Genomic DNA, 26,859 nt, shown 5'->3' with positions numbered 1-26,859 from the left:
GAAGGCTAGGACATGAGACCTTTGGGGTCAGCCGTGAGGGTGCCAGCTGGAAATCAGTGACGGAGGGCAAGGGAAGGAACCCGATCCACAGAAGGGCAAAAGCACAGCATACACAGTCCCTGACGGAAGGATGGACAGAGAGAGCAGCCACCTGGGAAACCCTGCTTATGCTGATGCCCATCCTGCCTCCTACAACTGAATTCCATGAAATGCTGTGATGGTTATTCTAAGTCCCCCTTGACTTCAGCAGCTTTAGTGGGCTTCTGGGCCTTGCAGCCAAACCAGCTGCCAGGGATCCAGCCCAAAGTAAGTCCTCAAAGTATCCTGCCCATCTGCCTTTTACGGCTGGGATTCCTTACTTCTGCCCAGGAAAGGCATCTTGGGGTGACATCTGGGAAGCAAGGATCACTCAGAAAAGAGGGAGGGAGCTGGGGCTTGGATTCCAACAATTTCACTGTGGCAGCATGTAGGGTCCAGCCCTACGGGGCCTTGTGGGTTTTCTCTTCGTGTGCGGAGATGAGAGATTGTAGAAAAATAAGACACAAGACTAAGAGAGAGTATGAAAGACAGCTGGGCCCAGGGTGCCACTACCACCAATGTGCAGAGTCCGGTAGTGGCCCCGTATGTCTGGATGCACTGCTATTTATTGTATACAAGGCAAGGGGGCAGGGTAAGGAGAGTGAGTCATCTCAAGGGATTGATAAGGTCAAGCAAGTCACGTGTCCACCAGACCAGAGGCCCTTCCCTTTGTGGTAGCTGAAGCAGAGAGGGAGGACATCATGTGTCAGCATTTTTTCTATGCGCTTATCAGAGATCAAAGACTTTAATACCTTCACTATTTCTGCTACTGCTATCTTCTAAGGACTTAAGAGGGGAATCAGGTGTATAGGCAGAACATGAAAGTGAACAAGGAGTGTGACCACTGAAACACAGCACCACAGGGAGACGTTTAAGCCTCTGGATGTCTATGGGTAGGACTGGCTGATGTCCAACCTCCCACAAGAGGCTGGTGGAGCAGGTGTTCTCTAACGCCTCCAAGGAAAGGGAAACCCCCTTTTACGGTCCGCTAAGTAACAGGTGCCCTCCCAGGCACACAAGCCCACAAGCGGCCCTTATCCGGGCGTGACAGAGGGCTCACACTCTTTTTGAGACGAAGTCTTACTCTGTCACCCAGGCTGGAGTGCAGTGGTGTGATCTCGGCTCACTGCAAGCTCCGCCTCCCGGGTTCACGCCATTCTCCTGCCTCAGCCGCCCGAGTAGCTGGGACTACAGGTGCCCGCCACCACGCCTGGCTAATTTTTTGTATTTTTAGTAGAGACGGGGTTTCACCGTGTTAGCCAGGATGGTCTCGATCTCCTGACCTCGTGATCCGCCACCTTGGCCTCCCAAAGTGTTGGGATTACAGGCGTGAGCCACCGCGCCCAGCCTGACAGAGGGCTCACACTCTTATCTTCTGGTCACTTCTCACAATGTTCCTTCAGCTCCTGACTCTGTACTGGCTGGTTATTCCTCAGTTATAATAGTAAAGCAGAGATTAATACTAAAACTAATGATTGATAATATCCATATATAATCATCTCTATAACCTATTTCTAGTATAACTTTTCTTATTCTATTTTCTTTATTATACTGGAACAGTTTGTGCCTTCAATCTCTTGCTTTGGCACCTGGGTGGCTTTCTACCCACAGCAGCAAGGGTCATTGTTAGTAATAGGTCTTAATACTGTACCATAAGGTTGCATCTTGTTTATTTTTTTGAGACAGAGTCTCACTCTGTCTCCCAGGCTGGGGTGCGGTGGCGTGATCTTGGCTCGCTGCAGCCTCAACCTCCCAAGCTCAAGCGATCCTCCCACCTCAGCCTCCCAAGTAGCTTGGGACCACAGGCGTGAGCCACAACACTCAGCTAATTTTTGTATTTTTTGTAGAGACGGGGTTTCACCACGTAGCCTAGGCTGATCTCAAACTCCTGAGCTCAGTTGAGCCACTTGCCTCGGCCTCCCAGAGTGCTGGGATTACAGGTGTGAGCCACCGCACCTGGCTACATCTCATTTATTGAGTACTCGTTTATATCCTCTAGTGAACACCTAATATACATATCTTAATCCTCACAACAGCCTAGGAAGGAGGCTACTAATTGTGTCAACTTTATTTGCTGAATCTTTAAAAAGGTTGAGTTGATTATCACAGCTGGTAGAGGGCTAGGATTTGAACTCGATTTGTCTGCGTTTTCTGCTTTGCCACACTGCACTCCTGCCATAATTAGGATCCATCTTCCTAGGGTCGATGCCTCCAGCTGCTGCGGCCTAAAAAATGTGAGTTAATTGGTTACAGAGTAGGGATACCACGTTTGTACTCTAATTTTTTCAAGAGCTGAGTGGTCTCAAAGTGGTCTGAGGACAGCCAGCCAGTAGCACTTTCTGTTGCCCTCTGTTGTTCCAAGTTCATCTCCCTAACTAGACGGCGTGCTCTTTGATGGAGGGCCTCTGCTATCTTGATTTTTTTTTTTTTTAGACGGAGTCTCACTCTGTTGCCAGGCTGGAGTGCAGTGACACAATCTCAGCTCACTGCAACCTCTGCCTCCCGGGTTCAAGCGATTCTCCTGCCTCAGCCTCCCAAGTAGCTGGGACTACAGGTGCGCATCACCATGCGCAGCTAATTTTTGTATTTTTAGTAGAGACGGGGTTTCACCATGTTGGCCAGGATGGTCTTGATCTCTTGACCTCGTGATCCACCCACCTCAGCCTCCCAAAATGCTGGGATTATAGGATTGAGCCACCGTGCCTGGCTGATTTTTTTTACTTTATCCTGAAAACCATGTGTAATGGCCTCTGGTTGCTATTCTTTTAGTGCTGACCAGCCCCTTTCCATCCCATTTCCTTCTAGAAACAGGCTGCCCTCAGTCCTTCAGCCATAGCCCTCCAGCCTGGGCAATCAGAGTACCCAATAATGAGATGGTGCCAGACTGAGCAGGACCAGTCAGAATTCTTCTCTGGAGTTGATAGAAGGCTCTGGGAAGAATTCCACTGAGGCTGTAAGCTAGGAGCATGTAAATTCAGGGATGTCAGGGGGCAACTTTCCCCCACCTGGAGTCAGACTGTTTACAGAGGAGGCCAAGCAGAGCCAAATAAAAACAAGACAGACTTGAAGAGAGCACGAGAGAGCAAGAGCAAGAGAGGAGAGAGAGACAGTGCGAGAAGAGAGGAGAGAGAATCAAGTATTAGTTCCAGTTCCTAAGGTCTGTTCAATTCTGCGAACAATCCAGGCATCCTTCTGGACTCTCTCAGAGTCCATTTCCTTTCTGTTAAGCACTTGGTTCCGTAACATGTCACCATGACAAACACAGTATGATTCGACTGCTGGGGTTCAAGGGGTGGAGGACGAGCTGATCAGAAAGTTTCTGTCATGGTGACAGCAGCCCAATTTCATGCTGGAAATGAAGGCAGCTCCTGCTACTCCATCCAGCATTTGAGGGGCCCTTCTCTCTGCCCTTTGGATGTAGATAGCCCACTCTACGCAGCCAGACATTTGCATATGGCCTTCAGCTATACAGAAATCCAGATGGCAGTTCTTGGGACCCTTTTCCTCTCATCAACCCCACCTCAAGCATCTTCCGCCTCGCAGCTCTTAACCCTCCCTATCTATTCCAAGCTCTGCCAAGCCCCCTTTTATCAGCCAGACAGGATTCTGTGTTCCGCCTGACACACCTCCTGACCCTATAACCCAAGCCACCGCCCTCCCTCTCCTCCTCCAACTGGGCCTTCCTCCTACCCAGGCCATCTGCACGTTTCTGGACGTTCTCACTTCGAAATTGCTCCTTTATTGGCTTCTTTCCCAGGCTCGTCCACAGGCCTAGAGCGTCCTCTGCGTGGGATCCCCAGGGCCTGAGAGGCCCTTCCAGAGGGGCTGACTAGAGAGGCTTGGCTGAGTCCAGGGGGTGCTGCTTTTGTGGGGCAGGCTGCCTCCCCACCCCGAGTGACTCCATTTCGAGAAGCACCGTGGCATGGCTGGGGGTCCAGTGGGCCCAGCCCAGCTCCATAGTGAGGAGTGCGTAAGGCCTCCTGAAGGTGGAGATGCCAGCCAGCCACATCTACAGAAGCCTCAGCTCACAAAGAACGGCACATCTTGATCCATTTTTATTTACAAAACAAACCCTAAATGTGTTTGTGTGTGTATGCATATGTGTATATATACACACAGACTTACATATGTATGTTTACATACATCTACATTTACATGTATATATACATCTACATTGTATATACATTTACCTTCTATATAAATATATTACATTTATAGACATATACATTTATATGTATATACACATATATATTTACGCATGTATCTATAATATAATGTATGCTATATATAAGAAATCAAGAAGTAGGCCGGGCGCGGTGGCTCACGCCTGTAATCCCAGCACTTTGGGAGGCCAAGGCAGGTAGATCACCTCAGGTCAGGAGTAGTTTGAGACCAGCCTGACCAACATGGTGAAACTCCCATCTCTACTAAAAATACAAAAAGTTAGCCAGGTGTGGTAGCGTGCGCCTGTAATCCCAGCTACTCAGGAGGCTGAGGCAGGAGAACTGCTTGAACCTGCAAGGTGGAGGTTGCAGTGAGCCAAGATCGTGCCACTACATTCCAGCCTGGGCGACAGAGGGAGACTCCATCCCCCCCCCCCAAAAAAAAACAAAATTGAGAAGTAAATATTCCAAAATGTCAGCAGTGGTGGGATTTTAAAAATAAACTTTTAAAATAAAAACTTCATTGAGCTATACTTTGCATACAATAATCTGTACCTATATTAGTTGTTTTGATAACATACTCATGTAACCACCAGGTGGTTCAGTATTTTTATTTTCTTCTTTATGCCTTTAATTTCTAATCTTTTAAATTCAGTGGACAAGTGTGATGAGTAATTAGGTAAGAACATGTACAGAGGGAGACAGAGAGAAATCATTTCTAAGTCTCTGGCCTCGCAGTCAGAATCTAGGGGAGGCCAGTCCCTGAGAGGACAGATTGGCCACTGGAGTAGGCTCTCAGCTACCAGCGGCTTCTTTTTTTTTTTTTAGACAGAGCCTTACTCTGTCGCCTAGGCTGGAGTGCAGTGGTGCGACCTCGGCTCACTGCAACCTCTGCCTCCCAGGTTCAAGCGATTCTCCTGTCTCAGCCTCCTGAGTAAATGGGATTACAGTTGTGCGCCACTATGTCCTGCTAATTTTTTGTATTTTTAGCAGAGACGGGGTTTCACCATGTTGGCCAGGCTGGTCTCGAACTCCTGACCTCCAGTGACCCACGTGCCCTGGCCTCCAAAAGTGTTTGGATTACACTGCGCCCGGCCCCACCAGGGCCTTCTATAAGCACTGCCTTATGTGCCTTCCCACAGCGACTCTTTGAGAAGTTGGTTAAGGCAGAATGTTCACCCACTGCAGGTGAATAAACCACAGCTCAGGGAGGTCAAGTGACTGGCCCATTAAGGGGGAATCACAGAGCCAGTTAAGTGCAAGTTAGCCCGGGGCTCTCTTCATTCGCCATCCTTCATGGGTGCAAGGAGCCCAAATGAACTTCATCCAGGTCCGCAGGTGTCCCTGGCTCCTCAGAACTGCAGGGAATGAGGCCAACCCCCCGTCTGGACGCAGCAGCCTCACAGCCCTGTCCGCAAGGACAGCAGCCCACCCTGCTTCCCACCCAGGCTGGCCACGGATTTGATTCAGGAGGTGAACGGTGGAATCTGGCTCAGAGCAGGAGGCCTGCTTCTTCTGGGGACCTATTAACGCCTTGAGCACACTCAAAAAGGGTGACCCACCGCCCGCCCTCCTCCCCAGCACAGCCAAAAATGACCTTGATCTTTGCCAAGCCTACCCAAGAAGAGAAGGAAATGCCCCTCCTCGGCAGCAAGGCAAGGTGTGCAATCCCTCCTATTCTCATATCCGCTTCTCCACCTCCAGCGAGGGATCCTACCAGAGCCCCTTGAGGGTGCAAACCCAGGGGAGGCTCCTCCAGGCCCCTCTGACTCAGTGAAGCTAGAGATGCAGTGCTGAGAACTTACATGGAGAAAAATGCACAAATAATAGGCCCTTGCAGCTTCAGTCTACCCTGGGAGAAGGCTGGGGGCCAGGATGACCCTGTATACATCCCAACCCAGCACCACCACCAACACCAGCATATACAGCATTGATTATGCTCCTACTACAGTAGTTCAACAACAACAAAAACTTTCTAGCGCCAAAGGTTACCGGAGGTTGCCACCTAAACCTTCTGGGACCCCTCATCACTAGACTCCTGCCCCTGGCGACCACCCGAGTCCCATCCCCATCAACACACGCGACTTCATCCAAAAGTTCTTCCTCTGAGAACTCCGAGAGACACCCAAGGGACTCCAGGTAAAGGTGAGCCCTTCCATCAGTCGCCCTCTGGCTCGGCGCGGAGGGGAGCGCTCAGCCTTTCTGGGACAAATTTACTAATATGGGACCCGAGCCCCTCGATCCGAAATACGCCCGAGGCATTTATCCTAAAAAACGACAAGGTCCGGGCGCCCAGCAGAACGGCCCGGCTCGACCGCGCGCAGCTTGCAGGCAAGGGTGTGTGCAGGTCACCGCGCCATCCCCGGCAAGCAGAGCCGCGGAGGGCGCCACGTCGGTGCGCTGGCCCCGCCCGGGCAGGGCGGGACCTTCCTGTGCCCCCGGAAGCCCCCGCGGGCAGCTGGGGAGGAAACCGCGGCCACGCGCCCGGGGGACCCGGCTCGGGAAGGGCGGTGCGCGCGCATGCGTTGGGGCGGGATGCCGGGGACCTGTGGGCCGCAGGCCCAACGCGCCGCCAGCCCGGAGTGCCCGGCGCCCGTGGAAAGGCCCCTGCGCTGGTTCAGGACCCGCACCCAGCTACGCTGCGGAGCCCCAGCTCGCCACACCCTCCCACCCACCGCTCCCGGCTGCTTTTCTCCTAAGTCCGCGGGGCGGGGTCGTTTTTGTTTTTTACAAAAATACATGTAAAGGTATTTCGATGAGTGAAGGAACACGCTATAATGCTCACTCTATGCAGCATCGGTGATAATTGCGCCGGCCGGCGCGGTGGCTCGCGCCTGTAATCCCAGCACTTTTGGAGGACGAGGCGGGAGGATGGCTTGAGCCCGCGAGTTCAAGACCAGCCTGACCAACATGGAGCCCTCCATCTCTTAAAATAAATTTTTATATTTATTTATTTTTATTTTGTATTTTTTTGAGACGGAGTTTCAATCTTGTTGCCCAGGCTGCAGTGCAATGGCGCGATCTCGGCTCACCACAACCTCCGCCTCCCAGGTTCAAGCGATTCTCCTGCCTCAGCCTCCTGAGTAGCTGGGATTACAGGCATGCGGCACAATGCCCAGCTAATTTTGTGTTTTTAGTAGAGACGGGGTTTCTCCATGTTGGTCAGGCTCGTCTCGAGCTCCCGACCTCAGGTAATCCGCCGGCCTCGGCCTCCCAAAAGTGATGGGATTACAGGCGTGAGCCACCGCGCCCGGCCTATTTAAAAAAATTTTTTTAATTACCTGGGCGTGGTGACGCGCATCTGTGGTCCCAGCTACTAAGGAGGCTTAGGCGGGAGGATCGCCTGAGCCTGGGAGGTGGAGACTGCAATGAGCCGAGATCGCGCCACTGCACTCCAGCCTGGGCGACAGAGAAAGACCGTTTCTAAATAAGTAAATAAATAATAAATAGAAAAAAAAAGATAATTGCACCTTCCAAGGAAAAGGTAATACTGGAACTGTCCAGGATAAGGAAATTGATTAAATAAATCATGGAATATTTCTGGGTGAAGTAGTATGCAGTCATTAAAAAACGGTGTTTTCGGCCGAGCATGGTGGCTCACGCCTGTAATCCTAGCACTTTGGGAGGCCAAGGCGAGTGGATCACTTGAGGTCAGGAGTTCGAGACCAGCCTGGCTAACATGGTGAAACTCTGTCTCTACTAAAAATACAAAAATTAATTGGGCATGGTGGCCAACGCCTGTAATCCCAGCTACTCAGGAGGCTGAGGTAGGAGAATCGCTTGAACCTGGGAGGTGGAGGTTGCAGCGAGCCAAGATCGAGCCATTGCACTCCAGCCTGGGCGACAAGAGTGAAATTCCTACTCAAAAAAAAAAAAAAAAAAAAACAAGAACAACAACAACAAAACCAAACAAAAAAACAAATGCTGCTTCCCTTCTTGCCCTTGGACGCTGTGGACGTAACCTAGGTGTTTCGGCAGCTGAGTTGGGACTAACTCAAGAGGTCCCAGACATTGTCAAAAACTCCCTAAACCATGGTCTGCCCAGTAAAAGAGGCTTCTAAGACAGTGAGAGCCTCTGTTCTGGAGATCTCGGCAGGTGCGATTACTGATTCACTCAACAAACAGATAGTGAGCTTCTAGGGGTACAATGGAGGACAACATAGTCAGTTTCTGCCCTCTTGGATTTCCGTTCTAGTGAGGGAGACACAATAAATAAGTAAACAAAATGATTAGCAGTTGTGATAAGAGCCACAAAAGACACAAAGAGCTGCAACAGAAAACTGAAGTGAAGGGGTTCAAATGTGAGGCAGGGATGGGCCTCTCGGGAACTTGGACCAGCACAAGGGTCTGGGGCACCATAGCTGAGGTTACCCCAAAGCCCAACCTTCCTGTGCCACTGCCTGGTTCTCCTGGAAGCCCCTAGACCGGGCACCAGAGCAATGCAGTGGACCTGCTGGGCCAAGCCCCTGGGTGGTCAAAGCCTCCAGAGAAAACAGGTGGCCCTTCTCTCCTTTACCCTGTCCCCATGCCCTTCCCCATTCTCTACTTTGTCAAATCCTCAGCACAACCTGTGAGGCAGACAGGGCCCAATTCTTTCCCGTCTAAGCAGAGCGTAGGACTGGTGAAGAGACTCACTTGAGGTCACATAGCCAGTGGGGAAAGTGACTTGGCCCTGGCCTCCAGCTCCTGCCTGTGCTTCCCCTCCCCTCTGCAGAACCAGCCCCCTGGGGTGGTAGGTGGAGAAGGACCCAGGGCTAAGGCAGGGGAAGGCTGAGGGGCCGCATATCCAAACCCTCAAGGAGAGAGTGAGGAGCTACCACTCCCTGGGGGACCAGCCGAGGCCTGTGAGAGGTGGAGTGGGAGCAGGTAAACTGCAGTGGACAGACAGGGTTTGAAATGTGGGTGTTACCACTGTGCACCTGTGACCATGAGTAGAGTATGTATCCATCTGTAAAATGAGACAATAGTACCAGGCACAAGGGTTGTGAAGTTAATACAGAACCATTTCTGGTACATACTGAGCACTCAACGCACAGTAGTTGTAACAATGATTATAATTACCACATACAATTATGTATGAGACCTGGTCTGGGCCCTGGGGATGCTGGAGAAACAAAGAAGAGTCTGCCCTTGCAGAACTTTTATCTTAGTGGAGAAGACAGACAACAAATAGTAAGCAAAATCATAAGTAAGGATGTCAGAGGCTGACAGCTCTGAAGATAGTACATAAAATAAAAAGGAGTGGGCATAAGGCTACTTGAGGGCTGGGCACGGTGGCTCAGGCCTGTAATGCTAGCACTTTGGGAGGCCAAGGCAGGAGGATTGCTTGAGCCCAAGAGTTCAAGACCAGCCTGGGCAACATAGGAAGACCTCTACCCCTGTCTCTACAAAAAAAATTTTTTTAATTAGCCAGGAGGTCGAGGCTGCAGTGAGCTCTGATTACACCACTGCAATCCAGCCTGAGTGACAGAGCAAGACTGTCTCAGGAGAAAAAAAAAAAAAAAAAAAAAAAAAGACTACTTGAGCTAGAGCAGTCAAGGAGGATTTCTCTGAGCTGAGACCTGAATGATGGGAAGCAGGCTGAGGAGGGAGATGAGAGCTTTCCAGGCAGAGCCTGGAGCACGTGCAAAGGACCTGTGATGGTGGAGAGCTTGACACGGTCATGGAGAAGAAGGCCAGGCCGCTGAAGTGTTGCTTGAGGAAGGTGGGGCTTTGCAGGCCAGGGTAGGAGAGTTTATTCTCACTGCCACAGCAACAAGATGGGTTTTTTTAAAAAAAGGGTTTTTTGTTTTGTTTTGTTTTGCTACAGGGTCTTGCTCTGTAGGCCAGGCTGGAGTGCATCGGCACAATTTTGGCTCACTGCAGCCTTGACTTCCCAGGCTCAGATGATTCTCCCACCTCAGCCTCCCGAGTAGCTGGGATTACAGGCATGTGCCCCCATGCCCAGCTAATTTTTGTATTTTTTGTAGAGACGCGGTTTCGACATATTGCCCAGGCTGGTCTCGAACTCCTGACCTCAAGAAATTCACCTGCCTTGGCCTCCCAAAGTGCTGGGATTACAGGCGTGAGCCACCTTGTCCAGCCTAAAAAAGGGTTTGATTTTATCCATTTATGCCTAGCGTTCCAATAATGGAACGCTAGGCATGTGGGAGTTATTTATATCCTACTGCTCAAGATCATCACCAAGGTCTGATTGCAAAAATTCAAAAAATTGCAACCGCAGGCATGAATGGGTTAATGAGATTATTCTGTGTGTCGAAAGGGCTGGAAGGGACAGGAACAGAAGCAGAGAGACCTATTGTGGTATGAAGGGGACAGAGACCAGCTAGAGGACAGATGATGGGGACTTGGGCTATACAGCTGCAGCAGGGACAAGGTGAAAATGGCCGAGTTGGGGATACATTGAAAGGTGAGTGCTGTCAGAATAAGCTGGTGGTGGCTGGGTGCGGTGGCTAACGCCTGTAATCCCAGCACTTTGGGAGGCCGAGGCTGGCGGATTACTTGAGGTCAGGAGTTTGAGACCAGCCTGGGAAACATGGAGAAATCCCCGTCTCTACTAAAAATACAAATATTAGCCAGGTACGGTGGTACACTCTTGTAATCCCAGCTACTTGGGAGGCTGAGGCACGAGAATCGCTTGAACCTGGGAGGTGGAGGTTGCAGTGAGCTGAGATCATGCCACTGCACTCTAGTCTGGGTGATAGAGCAAGACTCAGTCTCAACAGAAAAAAAAAAAAAGAACAAGCTGGTAGACTGGCTGTGGTATGTGACAGAAAGAGGATCAAGCCAGAGTTTGACACCAGTTAAGTACCAGTTACTTTAAGATCAGAAGATTGGGAGCAGGTTGGGAGGAGACCAAAGATTCTGTTTTTGGCAGGTCACATCTGAGATGCCTGTTGAACACCCAGGCGGAGAGGCCCAGCTGAAATTTGGTTATAGGAACCTGGGCCTCCAGAAGTCAGGGAGTGGAAACAGATCTCGGAGGCCTGGGCCCTCCACTTTCTAGAGGAGAGGAAAGGGAAAAGTAGGAAGCCTAGGGAAAAAGGGGTTTCAGGGAGGCGGGAAGTCTCCTGGGTCGCAGTTCCTGAGGGCTCATGTGAGAGTGGAGGGTCCCAGGCCCCTGGGATGGATGGAGGAGAGGCCCGAGGTGAGGACAGCACAGTCGTCAAATACAGAGGGGGCTTTCAATCTGTGCTGTCAAGTGGAGCAGAGAAATAGAGCGGGGCTTCAGAGGGTGGTAAAGGGCAGTGTGTGTGTGTGTGTGTGTGTATATGTGTGTGTATGTGCATAAAACAGATGGGTGCCATGAGGCGTGTTTGTGTGCTCTGGGAGAAACAGCAAAACTGATGATGCCAGACAGAGCCACGTCTGAGAAGTATGGTGGGATTCAGAGCTACACGGGGAGGCTGCAGAGAGGCTGGAGAGACAGGCAGGGAGGGGTGGGTTATGGGGGGAAGGACAAGGGAGATAACAAAGTTCTCACACTTGGCCAAGCAGGACTGAGGTGACCAATAAGCGTTGCCTATCGCTGTCACCTCAGCTGATGCAGGGCTGGGCAAGGGATGGCCATTCAGTGGGGTGTGGGGGGAATATTTTATCCACCTCTGTGTTTAGGTGCAGTGGGGCCTTGTGATTCCATCAGGACCAAAGCTTCCCTGGAGGCTCCAAATTCCTTCTCATGATCTGAGAAACACCCTGACTTTGGCTAAAGCCCTTGGTTCTGAGGGCAGGGCCCCTTGCAGTCTATCGCCTCCCAGCACATGGCAACTAACTCCCCACACCCACTGCTGGGGGTGGAGCCACCAGAGGCCACATGCAGGGAGAGAGAAGACAAAACCCAAGTTGCCAAGGAGAAGACCCAGGCCCGAGGTCACACAGGATGCAAATCGGGGGTTCCAAATACCATGGACTTTCTTTTTTTTTGAGATGGAGTCTCACTCTGTTGCCCAGGCTGGAGTGCAGTGTCTCCATCTTGGCTTACTGCAACCTCCACCTCCTGGGTTCAAGCAATTCTCCCACCTCAGCCTCCCAAGTAGCTGGGTCTATAGGCATGTGCCACCATGCCTGGTTAATTTTGGTTTTTTGTTGTTAAGATGGAGTCTCACTCTGTTGCCCAGGCTGGAGTGCAGTGGCACTATCTCTGCTCACTGCAACCTCCACCTCCCGGGCTCAAGCAATTCTCCTGCCTCAGCCTCCCAGGTAGCTGGGATTACAAGCGCCTGCCACCACGCCCGGATAAGTTTTGTATTTTTAGTAGAGATGGGGCTTCACTGTGTTGGCCAGGCTGGTCTCGAACCCCTGACCTCAGGTGATCCACCCGCCTCGGCCTCCCAAACTACTGGGATCACAGGCGTGAGCCACCGCGCCCAGCCTTGATAGACTTTCTTCTAACCAGGACACAGTTCAGGGCAGCTGGGGCTTAGGGATGAAAAATTAGGCGCTGGCCGGCTTGATCCCTGAGGTTTGAATCTGTCTCTCAACATTTCTGTGTCAGTTGTCCATCCCTTGGAGGCCTAGGCCTCCACTCATAATCCCCAAAGCAACAGATACTTTACTCCTACAACTGCACCGCCTCATAGGGTCCCAGGTGAAACGAGGAAACTGCTGCTGAGGGACTAAACCCTTTTAAAGTGTATTAGAGGCCAGGCGCGGTGGCTCACGCCTGTAATCCCAGCACTTTGGGAGGCCGAGGCCGGCGGATCACCTGAAGTCAGGAGTTCGAGATCAGCCTGACCAACATGAGAAACCCCATCTCTACTAAATTAGCCGGGCGTGGTGGTGCATGCCTGTAATCCCAGCTACTTGGGAGGCTGAGGCAGGAGAATCGCTTCAACCTGGGAGGCGGAGGTTGTGGTGAGCCGAGATCGCACTATTGCACTCCAGCTTGGACAACAAGAACAAAACTCTGTCTCAAAAAAAAAGAAAAAAGAAAATGTGTATTAGAGCCAAGGAGAAAGGGAGCTTTGGGAGTAACTCTAGAAGACAGTCCCAGGGGTCCCCTGTCCCCCTTGGATGTGATTTTGTGCCCCCACCTACAACTAAACTTGTTGTTAGCCTCATAGCAGCCCTGTGCCCACACCTACACCCCTCAGAATTACATCCACTCCCCATGCTGGCAGCTCTGGCCCTACTATATGCACACTACTATATGCACACTTGGCCTCCTCACCAGCCAGCTCCCAGGCAGCCTCTTGTCTCCCTCTCTCCCCCATTCCACTCGAGACCCACTGTGCTGACCCCGCAAGCCTGGGCCTGGTGCGCAGCATCTCCACCACACCCAGGCAGACACAGGGTTGGAGCTACCCATTGAGGCAGTCTCAGGGGCTGCGGACCTGTCACTTCACAACTACCTTGACTCAGCCCAGCCCTGACCCTTCTCCTGTCTCTCCTTACCCCTCTGCCATCAAATGACGTCTTGCTTAAACCCAGGACTGTCACAGGATCATTATTATTATTATTATTTATTTTTTTGAGACAGTTTTTCTCTGTGGTCCAGGCTGGAGTGCAGTGGCGCCATCTTGGTTCACTGCAAACTCCCCCTCCCAGGTTCAAGTGATTCTCTGCCTCAGCCTCCCAAATAGCTGGGATTACAGGCACACACCACCACGCCCAGCTAATTTTTTGTAATTTTAGTAGAGATGGGGTTTTGCCGTGTTGCCCAGGCTGGTCTCAAACTCCTGAGCTCAGGCAATCTGCTTGCCTCGGCCTCCCAAAGTGCTGGGATTACAGGTGTGAGCCACTGCACTTGGCCTGTCACAGGATGGTATTTATTAACCAAATGGCTCCAGTAGCTCCCTCTGTCCCGTAAGTTCTTGCCAGACCTCCCACTCCCAGCTCTGATGACACTGGGACAATCAGGCATGGCTTCCAGAGCTAAAGGGCAACAATGCCCATGTCTCCCAGCCCTCCCATCTCTCCTTGGAGCTAAGTCTTGAAGATTCAGTCCGAGTTCCATCTCCTACCAGGATTCCTCCAGATAAGCTAATTTTCAAAATTCAGTGGCCAGATGAAGTTGCTTATACCTCTTGCTTCTTGCTAATTTCTAGACTCTCAAAAAAAAAAAAAAAAAAAAAAAAACTTGGGTCTCGACTTCCCCACTGAGATGAACACATTTCTGAATTGGTCAAACTAAGAACCAGGTTTGCTTCTTTCTGAACTGAGAGCCTGAGAGCTGAAGAACCAGGCAAGTGTGTGAGGAGCCAACCAAAATGTGCAGCTACTTTGCTCCAATAAGTTTTCTTTCTGGGAATCCATTTTAAGGAAAAAATACAAAATATGGACAGAAAAAAGCCAAAACATAAAGATGGTTTACAGAAGCTCTATTTGTGGCTAAAATAAAATAATAGAAACAAATATCCAACAAGAAAGTGCCACGAAGCCATTAAAAAAAAAAAAATCCGGCTGGGCGCAGTGGCTCGCACCTGTAATCCCAGCACTTTGGGAGGCCGAGGCAGGTGGATCACGAGGTCAGGAGATCGAGACCATCCTGGCTAACACGGTGAAACCCCATCTCTACTAAAAATACAAAAAAAAATTAGCTGGGCGTGGTGGCAGGCGCCTGTAGTCCCAGCTACTCGGGAGGCTGAGGCAGGAGAATGGCGTGAACCCGGGAGGTGGAGCTTGCAGTGAGCTGAGATTGTGCCACTGCACTCCAGCCTGGGCAACAGAGCGAGACTCTGTCTCAAGGAAAAAAAAAAAAATCCACTACTAAAGAACTCATCCATGTAACCAAACCACCTGTACCCCAAAAACTATTGAAATAAAAATAATTCTACATCAACACTGAAAAATACTAAGAAAAAGTACGATACAAGTTAAATGTATAGTTACAACTTTGTGAAAAAAGAAAGACGTGCCCATGAGGAAAAAGCCTGTTAGTTTAGTAGGGTTGTCCCCTTTTCCTCAAACGTTCCCTTTATAATTTCTTTCAATACTGCCAGTGAAGTGGTACAGTCCTAAACCTCCCTGAAACCTAATGTAAGAGAGAAACCTTGAGTAACCCTTCCTCTTTTTTTTATTTTTATTTTTTATTTTGAGACAGAGTCTCACTCTGTCACGCAGGCTGCAGTGCAGTGGCACAATCTCAGCTCACTGCAATCTCCACCTCCCGGGTTCAAGCAATTCTCCTGCCTCAGCCTCCGGAGTAGCTGGGATTACAGGTGCCCACGATCATGCCTGGATAAGTTTTGTATTTTTAGTAGAGAGAGGGTTTCACCATGTTGGCCAGGCTGGTCTCGAACTCCTGACCTCAAGTGATTCACCTGCCTAGGCCTCCTGGTGTGTTGGCATTACAGGCGTGAGCCACCATGCCCAGCCAAGTAACCCTTCTTTAAGAGAAGCAAGCACTGGCTAGACCTACTAGGCACTTAGAAGATGAAACTGAAACACAGATGCTTGAGGTCTTAGAGTTGAGATATAGTATGAGTCATCCCAGTTCTTGCATTTATTCAGATGGTCACATTTATTTATTTATTTATTTGATACAGTCTCACTCTGTTGCCCAGGCTGGAGTGCACTGGTGCAATGAGAGCTCATTGCAACCTCCACCTCCCAGGTTCAAGCGATTCTCCTACCTCAACTTCCCAAGCAGCTGGGATTACAAGCGTGCACCACCACACCTGGCTAATCTTTGTATTTTTAGTAGAGATGCGATTTCAGCATGTTGGCCAGGCTGATCTTGAACCCCCAACCTCAGATGATCCATCCACCTCAGCCTCCCAAAGTGCTGGGAATACAGGCATGAGCCACTGCGCCCAGCCACATGGTCACTTTAGATAGGTGGGGACAGAGAACTAGTGATTATTGAGTCATGCAGACAAAGGGAACACTGGGTGAAGGGCTCTGCAGACCATGAGGCACTGTCCACTTTCAAGACAGCTCTGGGGAGGGCCATACAGTGAGAGGAACTGACTTGGGGTCTGAAGGAAAACTGGGGGTATCCCCGAGTGGCTGTCACTGCACTCAAGGTGGCCCTTGCATTGTTGGCTGGAGCAGGGAAAGGGACCTCCCTCCCCTTATGCTGAGCTGACACTGGCTTCCCCCACACCATTCCACCTGCCTGTGGAACACCTGGAAAGACCCTGGCCCTTTGGGCTTGCCCTGTCAGTGTTTACAAACATTGTCCTACCAATTCCTGCTTTTTCTAGGACAAATGCCCCGATTTATTCTGAGGCCCCTTGACATTCCCGAACATCTACCACTCTGGATGCTCACTTGTTGCCAAAACCCTGTTTAGAGTTTGAGTACCCAGGTTCAAAAATCCTCCTCCCGCCGTGTCTGACCAAGGCATTGGCGTAAAGCGCGCTCCTCTCCCTGCTCTGGTGTTAAAACTTCCGTTGCTCAGCCCGGAGCTGAATTTGCTTTCCCAGCAACCCTGTCTCACCATAACTTATTTTTCAGCTTCCAGTCAACCAAACTCTTTCCTGCACCCAGGGGACAGCTCCCATTTACTAATTTGATGCTCACACAGGTGACGTTTTTTAGGGAGGCCCTGCATCTCCTGGGCCCGACGCTAGCACCTCCCCGCTTAGGTACTTGAGCCCCCTGGAGGAGGCTGTGAACAGTCACGGCAGGGAAAGGAGACGCAAGACAAAAGGACATTATTACGGTGCTTTTCTGTTTTTCTTTTTGCACAAAAACAGTCCATTTATTCAAGTGTTCTCCAGCACAAGTACATTAGAAAGGAGCTTTATTATATTCTTCTGGGCACAAAAAAAAATGTGATGAAGGCGGAACTGACAGACTTTCTACATCTGTTGTACGCATTGACCTCTTTAATTATTTCATAAACAGCTATGTCACGAGCATCACTTACACAGAGATACAACAGGACACCAGGCGGGTGGGGCAGGGACCCCTCGGGCCCCCACTCGCCCTTCCCTGAATGTCCTAGAACCAGACTGTGAAATGTACATTATTATTGTCAATAAATAGAGAAGCAACCCTAAAAAAAAAAAAAAAAAAAAAAAATACAGTGGTGAAAGGATGCTGGAACCAGGAAAAAAAAAATAAAGGAAAAAAGAAGAACTTAAGAGAAAGGAAAGAGGGCTGGGGAGGGAAGAGTCTGGGAAGTCCTGCATTTAGCTGCGTGGAATGTGGAGTAAAAGTGCTCTGCCACCGGGGTCAAAGCGAAATCGTCTGTAACAGTAAAAGTTATTACCAAATCAGCTACGGAGTTTATTCTTCAGTATGAATACATGATTTCCCACAAATAAGTAAGCACCCGCTACTTCAATGCCTCAGCTAAAACACATGAAATCGCTCATTTAGTTTTCAAGTACAAAGTTAAAATGCCTTTTTAATAATAATATATCAGAGTAAAATAATAGTCTCTTTTAAACTCCACTACAAGAAAACAAAACAAACAGTCATTGTCCAGACAGCAGACTTAATTTAACAATATATATTTTTAATAAAATGTTTTAGCACCTTGTTGAGTCACCTCCTCCCTCTGCGTATTCTAAGGAATTTCAGCATTTTTGTTGTCTGTTGAATTCTAGGGCTGTGCAACCAAATCGGTCTGTGAAGTGAAATGGGACTAGGGGACGCTTTAGACCGCTGCTCATATTCTCAGGCACAAGGTTGGAGGCCGCTAGGCTGGGGCTGAGGGAGCCGCCCTCCTCACCCCTCAGTGGAGCTGAGCCAGGGAGCTTTCCAGTTACGGGAGTTTCGGGAGTCCCAGGCCCTCTGGTGGGGGAAGTGAGTAAGTCCCCACCAGCAAAGGGATCTGTGTCCTTGTCCTCCCTGCTCCTTGCTTGTTTCTCCCTCCCCCAAAACTCTGCTGCCTCGGGTCAGAGACAGGTCACCCACCAAAGGCCCACCTTAGCTGGGTCTCGGAAACACAGAGGCAAGGTTCCCCAACTTGATCCTCAAAGACCCTGGCCTGCCTTTACCAAAATGTAAAGATTCCAGAGCTCACACTACAACAGCAGAGTCTATCCTCTCACCCCTTCCCTCTCCTCCCGGTCCTCCTGACCCCAGCACAGGGCCTGGTGAGGAGGCGGCTGACACTTTCCTTAATCCCGGCTCAGCAGGGCATGGCCAGAAGGGCCATCCTAGCTCCAGACCATTCCTCCACTACACCTTTTCCACCCCCGGGACTGGGAGCGGGGAGGTTTCAGCTGTTCCCTGGCAAACAGGCAGGACTCCCAGAGGACAACTCCAGGGTCGCTCTCTAGTCTCCAGCACTGGGAGCAGGCAGCATGGAGAATGCGCAATGACAAACAGATTACTCACCTCCCGGGACCAAAACAGGGGCCTGGCTAGAAACTCGGTTCCCACCAGAATCTTGGCTCTGCCGTGCTCCCGACCAAAGGAAGCAAGCAGCCCTCTTCAGGGCACAGTGCCAGGCAGCACCCCCTCCCTGCCCTGGCCCTAACCCACAGCTTGAGGGGGCTCCTAAAAGCAACAGCTCTGAAAGACACTTGGGGCCACTGCAACTCTGCACCAAGCAGAGTAGCAACAGGAATTCAAAACTGCCTCCCAAATGTACTCTATTTATATAAGCAAAACTATGAAATGAATGACTGCAGTTTTCCTATAAGAACATCTCCCAGATGGCTCTGCTGAAATATTCCTTCTGCTGGAGACGGTGGGTGTTCCCATCTAGGCTTCCCCAGAGTCGCCATGGCCTGGTGGCCAATTATCGGGAAGCAAGCGGAGCTGGGCCCTGTGAGACCCCTTTGGTGTCAGCCTTCCTTCCTGCTGGGGTGCCTGTCCCAATCCACACTCCTGCTACGCGCCAAAAATCACACAGACACCTCTACCAGCCAATCACACCCAGGCCCGTTTCAAAAGCTAACAGGTCCCAGATGCTCTCTTGGAAAGTTTGCTTTCCAATAGGATGTTCAATAGCAAGAAGTCTCTGGGGCCTAGAGAGAAAAGGACAGCAACAGATTCATGTCATCATCTGTGGACTACAGACCCCTGCTAGTGCCCGCCTGCGGCCCCCCAGTCTGCCGGTGCACCGGCCTGTCGCTCCCGTGGGGCGGGGGGTTAGCACCAGCTGCCTGCTGGAAACTAGCTTCCTGCTTAGGCAGGAGGCCAAGGACTGTGTCCCCAGCACGAGCACCTGGCTACCTCCCCCAGGCAAGAGCCACGGATCTCTTTGGCATCATGCTCCACCTGGCACCTGCGGGGGAAGCTGTCATCCTCAGCCCCCAGAACCCTTGTTTCTAAGGGGGAAATGGGCCTACTCTTCGGAAAGAAAATTCCACAGGGAATATGCCTGGCAATTTTCCCTAGGCCTTCTTGGTTCCCCCACTCCACTGCCTCTAACCTCTGCCTTATCTACAGCCTGCTGAAGTTCAGCGCCCCTTGGAAGGTGACCCAATACCTGTCCCCAGAGGCCCCAGCGTTGAGGTGGATTAAGCATATCTCAGTTTGGCCAAGTTGGCACAATCCCGAAGCCCCATACTCTCCCAAGTTCTACTGTGAGACCAAGCCCACAGGCTGGGCCGGAAGAAAAGCTGGTGATTGTTAACTCTCGTCCCTGCAAGCGGGGAGGCATGACCCCTGGGGCATCTGGTCCATTCTAGGGCCTGGTCAAGTGGCTAGACCTGGAGGAACAAGTGCTCTCAAGCTGTCAGCCATAAGGGCTCCTCTGTGCCCAGCACTCCCTCCTGGAGCAAGCCAGCCCACAGGAATCCCCCAGGCTTGCCATGCCCTTGGCTACCAAGTCTCTTCCCAAGTCCCCACACCAACCGCTTGGTTGGAGCACCAGGCCCAGTTCCGGTGGAGCTTGGGCCGCTGGGAAAGGCTAACTGTCACTAAGCAGTGGCTTGGGAGAGCCTGAGCGTTAGAAGACTCTGTCCTGACCCTGGGAGCCGGGAAGACCTTAGCATTGGCCAGCGGGGGAGGGAGCACCTTGGACTGCCTGAGGCAGCCCCTCCTCCCCCAGCCCTCCTGGAGTGGCGCTGGTGGACTCCAGCCGAAGGACAGAGCCCCGCGGGAGCAAGGAGGAGCTGGGTGAGCACCACAGTTAGCACAGGGACTCCACTGAGGGGGCAGAGGCTCCCTTCCTCGCTGCTCCAGCCCCACAGCGGCCCAGTCACCACCTGTCAGAGGTGACAGGAAGCAACTGGGCGTGATCTTAAACACCAATCTGTCGAGGAGACAGTAGATTGGGGTCCAGGACCAAGCACCCCAAAAAGGGGTGAGACCGGCCACCAGCTGTGTGAATTTACTCCTGAGTAATGAGCAGGGGGTCCAAGCCTTGGTTTGGTTTTGTCACTAATTACTAATTTGGTTTATTCAATAGGTGAGGTTCACTGTCCCATTTTTTTTTCCCCAATGGAAGCCCCCTGGCCAAGACAGACCTGGATGTCAATTTGATTTCAGTTGGGGGAGAATAGGTAGGGGGAGTTGAGGGCTGACTTGACTGGTGCCTAGAGTTGCAGGTCAGTATCACAGGTTGCTAACAGAAGAATCTTTTGACATCACCAGGGGCAAAAGAGATAGAACACTACCTGCTAGAGGAGAGCACCTGCTAAAAGAAACCTCCTCCTTTTCCTGCCTCAGCACCTAGCAACTTCTGGGATTGACAGTCTACCTGCAATCAGGGCAACAGAGGTAAATAGCTGCACGGGCTGACTCCACAAAGTCCTGAACCCTGGGAGAAGAGTGCTGGGAGCCCCCTGGTGTGTGTGTGTGAGAGTGCATTCATTATGCATCAGTACAGAAATATGCTCCTGTGTATGCGTGTGAGATTGACTGATTGGTGTGGGGTTTATGTCTGCAGTGGGGACCGAGGCTCAGCACACTGAGCCTGCTTCCCCCACTCCCCACCCCATAATATTTCTTAAACATGACCCTATCTATGTATTTATAGAGCGCCTATCACCGTAGGCCCCATCTTTCTAGGGACGTGGACTTGGGGCCATGTGCTTGCCGACACACCTCCCAGCTCTACCAGTCCCAGGAGGTGCCATCCCCCCTCCCATTATAAAATATATATCTCTATATGCCACATATCTACACCCCATCTACCCAGGCAAGCACCTGCCCGTCGGGCCCTCACCCTGGAGCCAACAATGCCATCCCTTCCTACTACTGACGCCAGGCCGCCTGCCTTGTAGGAAGTGGAACAAAGTGTCGAGCACTTGGGGCTCCAGGTGCTGCTGACTCGAGGTAAGAGCACAGCTATCATCAGACCAAGTACTAGAAAAGAAATACACACCACTCCAATCACACACACAAGGAGAGAGACAGCCGGTCCTCCCTCCAGCCCTGACACACCCGACTCAAGAGGAGGGGAAGTAGAAGAGAAGAGTGACAAGCCCAGAAGGCAGACCTTGGGGACTCCCTGGCCGCCCAGCTGTCACCATGCCCAGTGGCCCACCTGGCCCGAGGGGTGGGAGCCAGGGCACCAGAGCCACCGCTAACTCAGAAGCACCCTGCTCCCGCACCTTGGTTTGAAACCTAAAGGGAAGGGTGTTGGGTTTTTGTTTTCTTAAAGAAAATCTTAAAACAAACATAATTATAACCAGAACCATAAGAATAATTATAATAAAAGGTGTCATCAGCCTCCCAGTATAAAACTGCAGCCTTTGGAGATGACCAAAAACATCACATTCCAGGGGCCGGCAGCCGCCTTGCGCACAGAGGGGTGGATGGTGGGGGCCTCATAAAAGAACACACAAAAGGCGACTTAGACAGGAAAGCACCAGTACGTTTTGTATGTTTTTTTATTTGCTCCAGGTGGGGTTTTGACTGTCACTTTCCCACACTCTGGATTAGTTCTGATCCCACCACAAGGAGCCCTCGAATTGGCTAAAGTGAGAAACTGGGCCTGAAGACTCCGTGCCCTCTGCCATCTTGCCGAGGGAGTCTCCTTTTAGAAAACAATCAAAGGGTTATTGCATGAGTCTGGATGAATCCCACTCTCAGCTGTCCACGGGCCCGACCACCTCATCTAGCCCCCTTTTTGGCAGGGAGAACCTGGCTCCCAAGTTCTCCTCCTTCACTTCGTTACAAACCAAGGGGAAGAGCCCACCGTGAGAACGCGCCATCTGCGAGCTGTCTCCCTTTCTCCATCCTTGGTGAAACCCTTTGCGCAGAAGGCAACGTGGAAGCTGATGTTTTTACTCATCTCGCTGTTTGAAAGCACCATTATGAAGTCGGGTTGTACAGTAGTTAACAGTACCTTTTATATATATATCTCATATCTATCATATATATATAAACTGTAAACAAGAGGTAACAGCGGCTTCTAGAAACTGATTTTCTTCAAGGTTTCCTGTGTGGTAGGCACCTGAAATACTGTAGAAAAATGTCTTGTGTGGTGTTCTCGTCTCCCTGCTGCTAACTGGGTTCTGTTTTGCGTGACCAGGAATGGTGCTGGCACGACAGCTCAGTGGCTGGGAGGGAATGCTGCCGCCTGAGTGTCTCTCTCTTTCCGTCCCCTGCTTGTGCTCCTATCTGATCAGGCTAGAGACAACAAAAAAAAGATATATAGTAAAAAAAAAAACCAAAAAAAAAAAAAAAAAAACCAAAACAAAAAAAAAAACCCAATATATAGATTTCTATAGAATTTCCTTTTTTCCTCTCTCCCACCTTTCCTCTGCAAGGTATTGTTATTATTTTTTGTTACTGATTTTTGCTGCAATAACCTTCTTGTTTCAGTCACAGCAAGAAACAAAACCCAAACAAACAGAAAACCCCTCTGAAAAGAGTAGAAAATAAAAGGTCTGACCGAAAAAAAAAGGGGAGGGGGAGGAAGGGGAGGGAGCTTGGTTTTGTTTTTAAATAGGACTGAAGAATAACATTGAAAAATCAGGAGATGATGTCCAACCCTTTTCGCAAGGCAAAGCCCTCCGGTATTTCCGCCTCTGTGGTTTTTGTTTTAAATTCCTTTTTCTCTTCTGGGTGCTGATACTTCTCTCCATCCTCACGTTCTTGGTGTTTTATTATGTTTTGTGTTTTTTGTTTGTTTGTTTAACTTTGTGTCGCTACCTCAGTTTGCCCCCATGTCCCTTACACACACGCAAAATACTCCTTCAGCGGAGCGAAGAGGTGGCGGATGACTGGCACGCTCCATGACCGGCCCAGCAGTCTCTGCCTCGCCAAGCGGCTCATGTTGGAGACGTCAGTATAGTGGACTGGGAAACCAAATACCCTGGGGGAGAAAAGGCAGAGAGGGCAGGGTGAGCGCTGGCCCGACCAGGCTGCCCGGAAGCCGTCTAACCACACAGCAGGACCCGGAGGACCAGCAGCCACCCGAAGTGCAGGGACAGGGGCACTCGCACCCACCAACTCCCCTGATGCCTGCTTAGTTCTGCCGAATCTTCTGTCCTTTATAAACAACCCAGCACTCAGATTACCAACCATGTGCCAGGCACTGTGCTGGTTTCTGTGGCCTTAAAGGTAGTAAGGTCATCACTGCCTAGTTTCACAACCCAGCAGAAATAAGAGTAATTTTGAACAATCCCTCAGAAATACCTCCAGGACACACTCTCTAGTTCTCCTCTCCTGCAGGGTTAGCTCGGCAACATACACCTCGAGTCTGCATGTAATGAACACACAGCCCTAGCATCCTCCCCACCAAGAGCAGGGAAGGCGAAAAAGGAGCCAAACTCCTGCCTGACTTCAGAAGCTGAAGGATTTCCTGTTTGCTCTGGTTGTTTGTGTAAATGGTCTCTTTGTCTGGCTAAATCCTAGTTATACTCAGAGAACAAGAAGGTCATCCAGCCCCGAAAGTCCCGTTTGCATCAAATCAGGGTGTTGAGGCTGTGAGGTCTGCCTGGCCCTATGCTGGCTTGGTTTACAAAAGACCTATAAAATTGGCACAAGTTAAGGAAGGTCCTGTCACTGCAGCGGTTCCTTGGGGATCAGCAGGGTCTCTGGGAGACAAGGCAGCAGGGGATTTCCTAGACTCCTCTTTTTTTTTTTTCCTTTGAGATGGAGTCTCTCTGTTGCCCAGGCTGGAGCACAGTGGCACAATCTCGGCTCACTGCAACCTCCACCTCCCAGGTTCAAGTGATTCTCCTGTCTCAGCCTCCCGAGTAGCTGGGACTACAGGCACCCGCCACCACACCCGGCTAATTTTTGTATTTTTAGTAGAGACGGGGTTTCGCCATGTTGGCCAGGCTGGTCTCGAACTCCTGACCTCAGGTGACCCACCCGCTTCGGCCTCCCAAAGTGCTGGGATTATAGGCATGAGCCACCGCTCCTGGACCCTAGACTCCTCTTACTTGGGACCAGCCTTAAAATACACAGGAGCCTAGGCGGCCTGTCAGGAGTCCACCCCAGAGTCTGCCATGTTGGGAAATGCTTGATAAAACCCACTGTTCCCAGGACGTTTGTGGAAAACAAGCCAGGTGGGAAAGGCAGAGGACCCCCCAGCAAGCACAGCAATCAGAACAGCCACACCGCAGCCGGATGCCAGCACAACCCGGGTACCTTTCCATTTCAGTGCACCATAAGATGTCCTCTTTCTCATTCATGAAGACAGGAAAATGCTGGTCTTTGCCCTGCTTTATGGAGTTTGACCTCGTAGTAATGGTCCTCACTTTGCTGAACTAGATGAAGAGGAGAAAAGAGGAATAAGCACGAATTCATTCACCAGCCAACACTGGTCATGCGTCTACCAAGTATGCCAGGTACTCGCCAAACCCTGACAGGGCCTGGTCCACCCAGGGGGCTGGGTATGGCTCTGAGTGAGCAGAGTTCGCAGGGCAGGAGCCTCCACAGACCCCACAGCCCCACTTTTCTTCCTACTTGGAGGTCACCTGGCCAATCTTAGATCCATCTAGACACAGACTTTTTTTTTTTTTTGAGATGGAGTCTCGCTCTGTCACCTAGGCTGGACTGCAGTGGTGCGATCTCAGCTCACTGTAACCTCCACCTCCCGGGTTCAAGCGATTCTCATGCCTCAGACTCCCGAGTAGCTGGGACTATAGGCGCCCGCCACCATGCCCGGCTAGTTTTTGTATTTTTACTCAGACAGGGTTTCATCGTGTCGGCCAGGCTGGTCTCAAACTCCTGACCTCAGGTGATCCGCCTGCCTCGGCCTCCCAAAGTATTGGGATTACAGGCGTGAGCCACTGCACCCGGCCTAGCCACAGACTTTAGAAGTAGAAGCTGTAGCCACTATACTTTCCAAGTCTTCCAAAGAATTAGTTCTTTCAGAGATGGAGTAACTTGTAGGCTAAAGGATGCCAAGTTACTGAGGGGCTCAAAGATGCCCTCAGAGCTGCCAGTGGTTCTGAATGCTGAAACCTGCTGACACAGAACCCAGTGCCCCAGGAAGTCACTCAGCGAGATTCCAGCTCCAGAGAGAAATGGAGCTTCCACATCACAGGAGGCTGCTTTGCTTTGAAGGCTTTTGTAATAGGTTTTGGCCAAAAAATTTAAAAATGAAAAAAAAGCCACAGCACAACCAGGTCTTGGTAAAGACTCCTCAGTGTTTACCAGGGGGTGGTGGGCGACACTCACCAGGGAGGAAGGGCTGAAGGCCAGCAGCCCTGGGCCCTCCTCTGGCTGCCCTGCTGCATGACCCTGCACCGTCTCCTAAATTGCATTCTCCACACTAGCTGGAGAAGCAGGCGGGACAAGGCCCTGGCCACCACTCCACCTCATCCTGCCCTTCCTTCTCCCTGCCCCCCAGCAGAGGTTCTAGATGCTGGAGCTGACCTTGGCTATCCTGCCATGCTCCAGACACTCCTGCAGCTCCAGCTTATCATTCACAGTGGATGCCAACGGCCTAGGAGGCAGAAGAGAGACTGTAACAACAGAAACCTGGATAACAGCGGGAAGGGCCCCAGCTGCACGACTCCCCTCCCTCCCCCAGCAGCCACTTATTCACAGGGTAAGAGCCCCCTTCCCCAAATTACGCACACATGTCATAACCCTCTTCAAACTCCCTGCAAACACACGAACACACACTGCAGCCATGCAAAGACACAAATCCACCAAGCGTTAATCCTTAAAGGTAAATTCAAAAGTGGTCTCAAATGAACAGGCAGATAACACCTAGCAGAAAAAGAAAAAAAAGCACAGCTATCTTTACATCAGTTAGTCTAAAATACACTGAGCTTTAAGCGTCCCACTGCAAAGCAAGCTTTGGGGGTGACAATGTTCTGTATCTTGATTTGTGGTAATTGTTACATGGGTGTGTCCACTGGATGAAATTAATCAAACTGCAAGCCTTAAATGTACTGTTTTAAAAGACTAAATTCTGGGCCAGGTGCAGTGGCTCATGCCTGTAATCCCAGCCCTTTGGAAGGCCGAGGCAGGCGGGTCACCTGAGGTCAGGAGTCTGAGTCTGTCCTGATCAACACGGTGAAACTCCGCCTCTACTAATAATATAAAAATTAGCCAGGCGTGGTGGCAGGTGCCTGTAATCCCAGCTACTCGGGAGGCTGAGGCAGGAGAATCGCTTGAACCTGGGAGGCGGAGGCTGCAGTGAGCCAGGATAGCGCCACTGCACTCCAGCCTGGGCGACAGAGCAAGACTCTGTCTCCAAAAAAAAAAAAAAAAAAAAAAGACTTAAATTCTGCAGTTCCCTGAAGACCAAAAATTCTGTGACATTAAATATGTCACTTCTCAGGGTGCAGGCCACATAACTGACTGGCTGTCCCCTTCAACGGTGACCTTTTCTGACATGTAAGGATATTTAAGG

At 50.8% G+C, this 26,859-nt stretch overlaps 1 protein-coding gene across 11 annotated transcripts in view; it reads right to left on the bottom strand.

Annotated features, from left to right (window-relative positions):
• Positions 1-16,852: 16,852 nt before the first annotated feature.
• The window catches only part of DNMT3A (DNA methyltransferase 3 alpha), a 114,879-nt gene continuing 104,872 nt past the window's right edge, over positions 16,853-26,859 (bottom strand). For 10 of the 11 annotated variants that reach the window (XM_054474861.2, XM_054474859.2, XM_054474860.2 and 7 more), the window contains 3 exons: positions 25,872-25,941; positions 24,639-24,757; positions 16,853-23,355 (listed from right to left, as the gene is read on the bottom strand). In XM_054474861.2, coding sequence (XP_054330836.1) covers positions 23,214-23,355; positions 24,639-24,757; positions 25,872-25,941 — 331 coding nt within the window. In that variant the 3' untranslated portion in view covers positions 16,853-23,213. The remainder of the gene's footprint in view (positions 23,356-24,638; positions 24,758-25,871; positions 25,942-26,859) is intronic. The other variant, XR_008500533.2, reaches the window with a different exon arrangement.

This window comes from Pongo pygmaeus, chromosome 12 (assembly GCF_028885625.2).
Source record: "Pongo pygmaeus isolate AG05252 chromosome 12, NHGRI_mPonPyg2-v2.0_pri, whole genome shotgun sequence".
NCBI lineage: Eukaryota > Metazoa > Chordata > Mammalia > Primates > Hominidae > Pongo > Pongo pygmaeus.
This window is presented reverse-complemented; position numbering and strand designations above follow the sequence as displayed.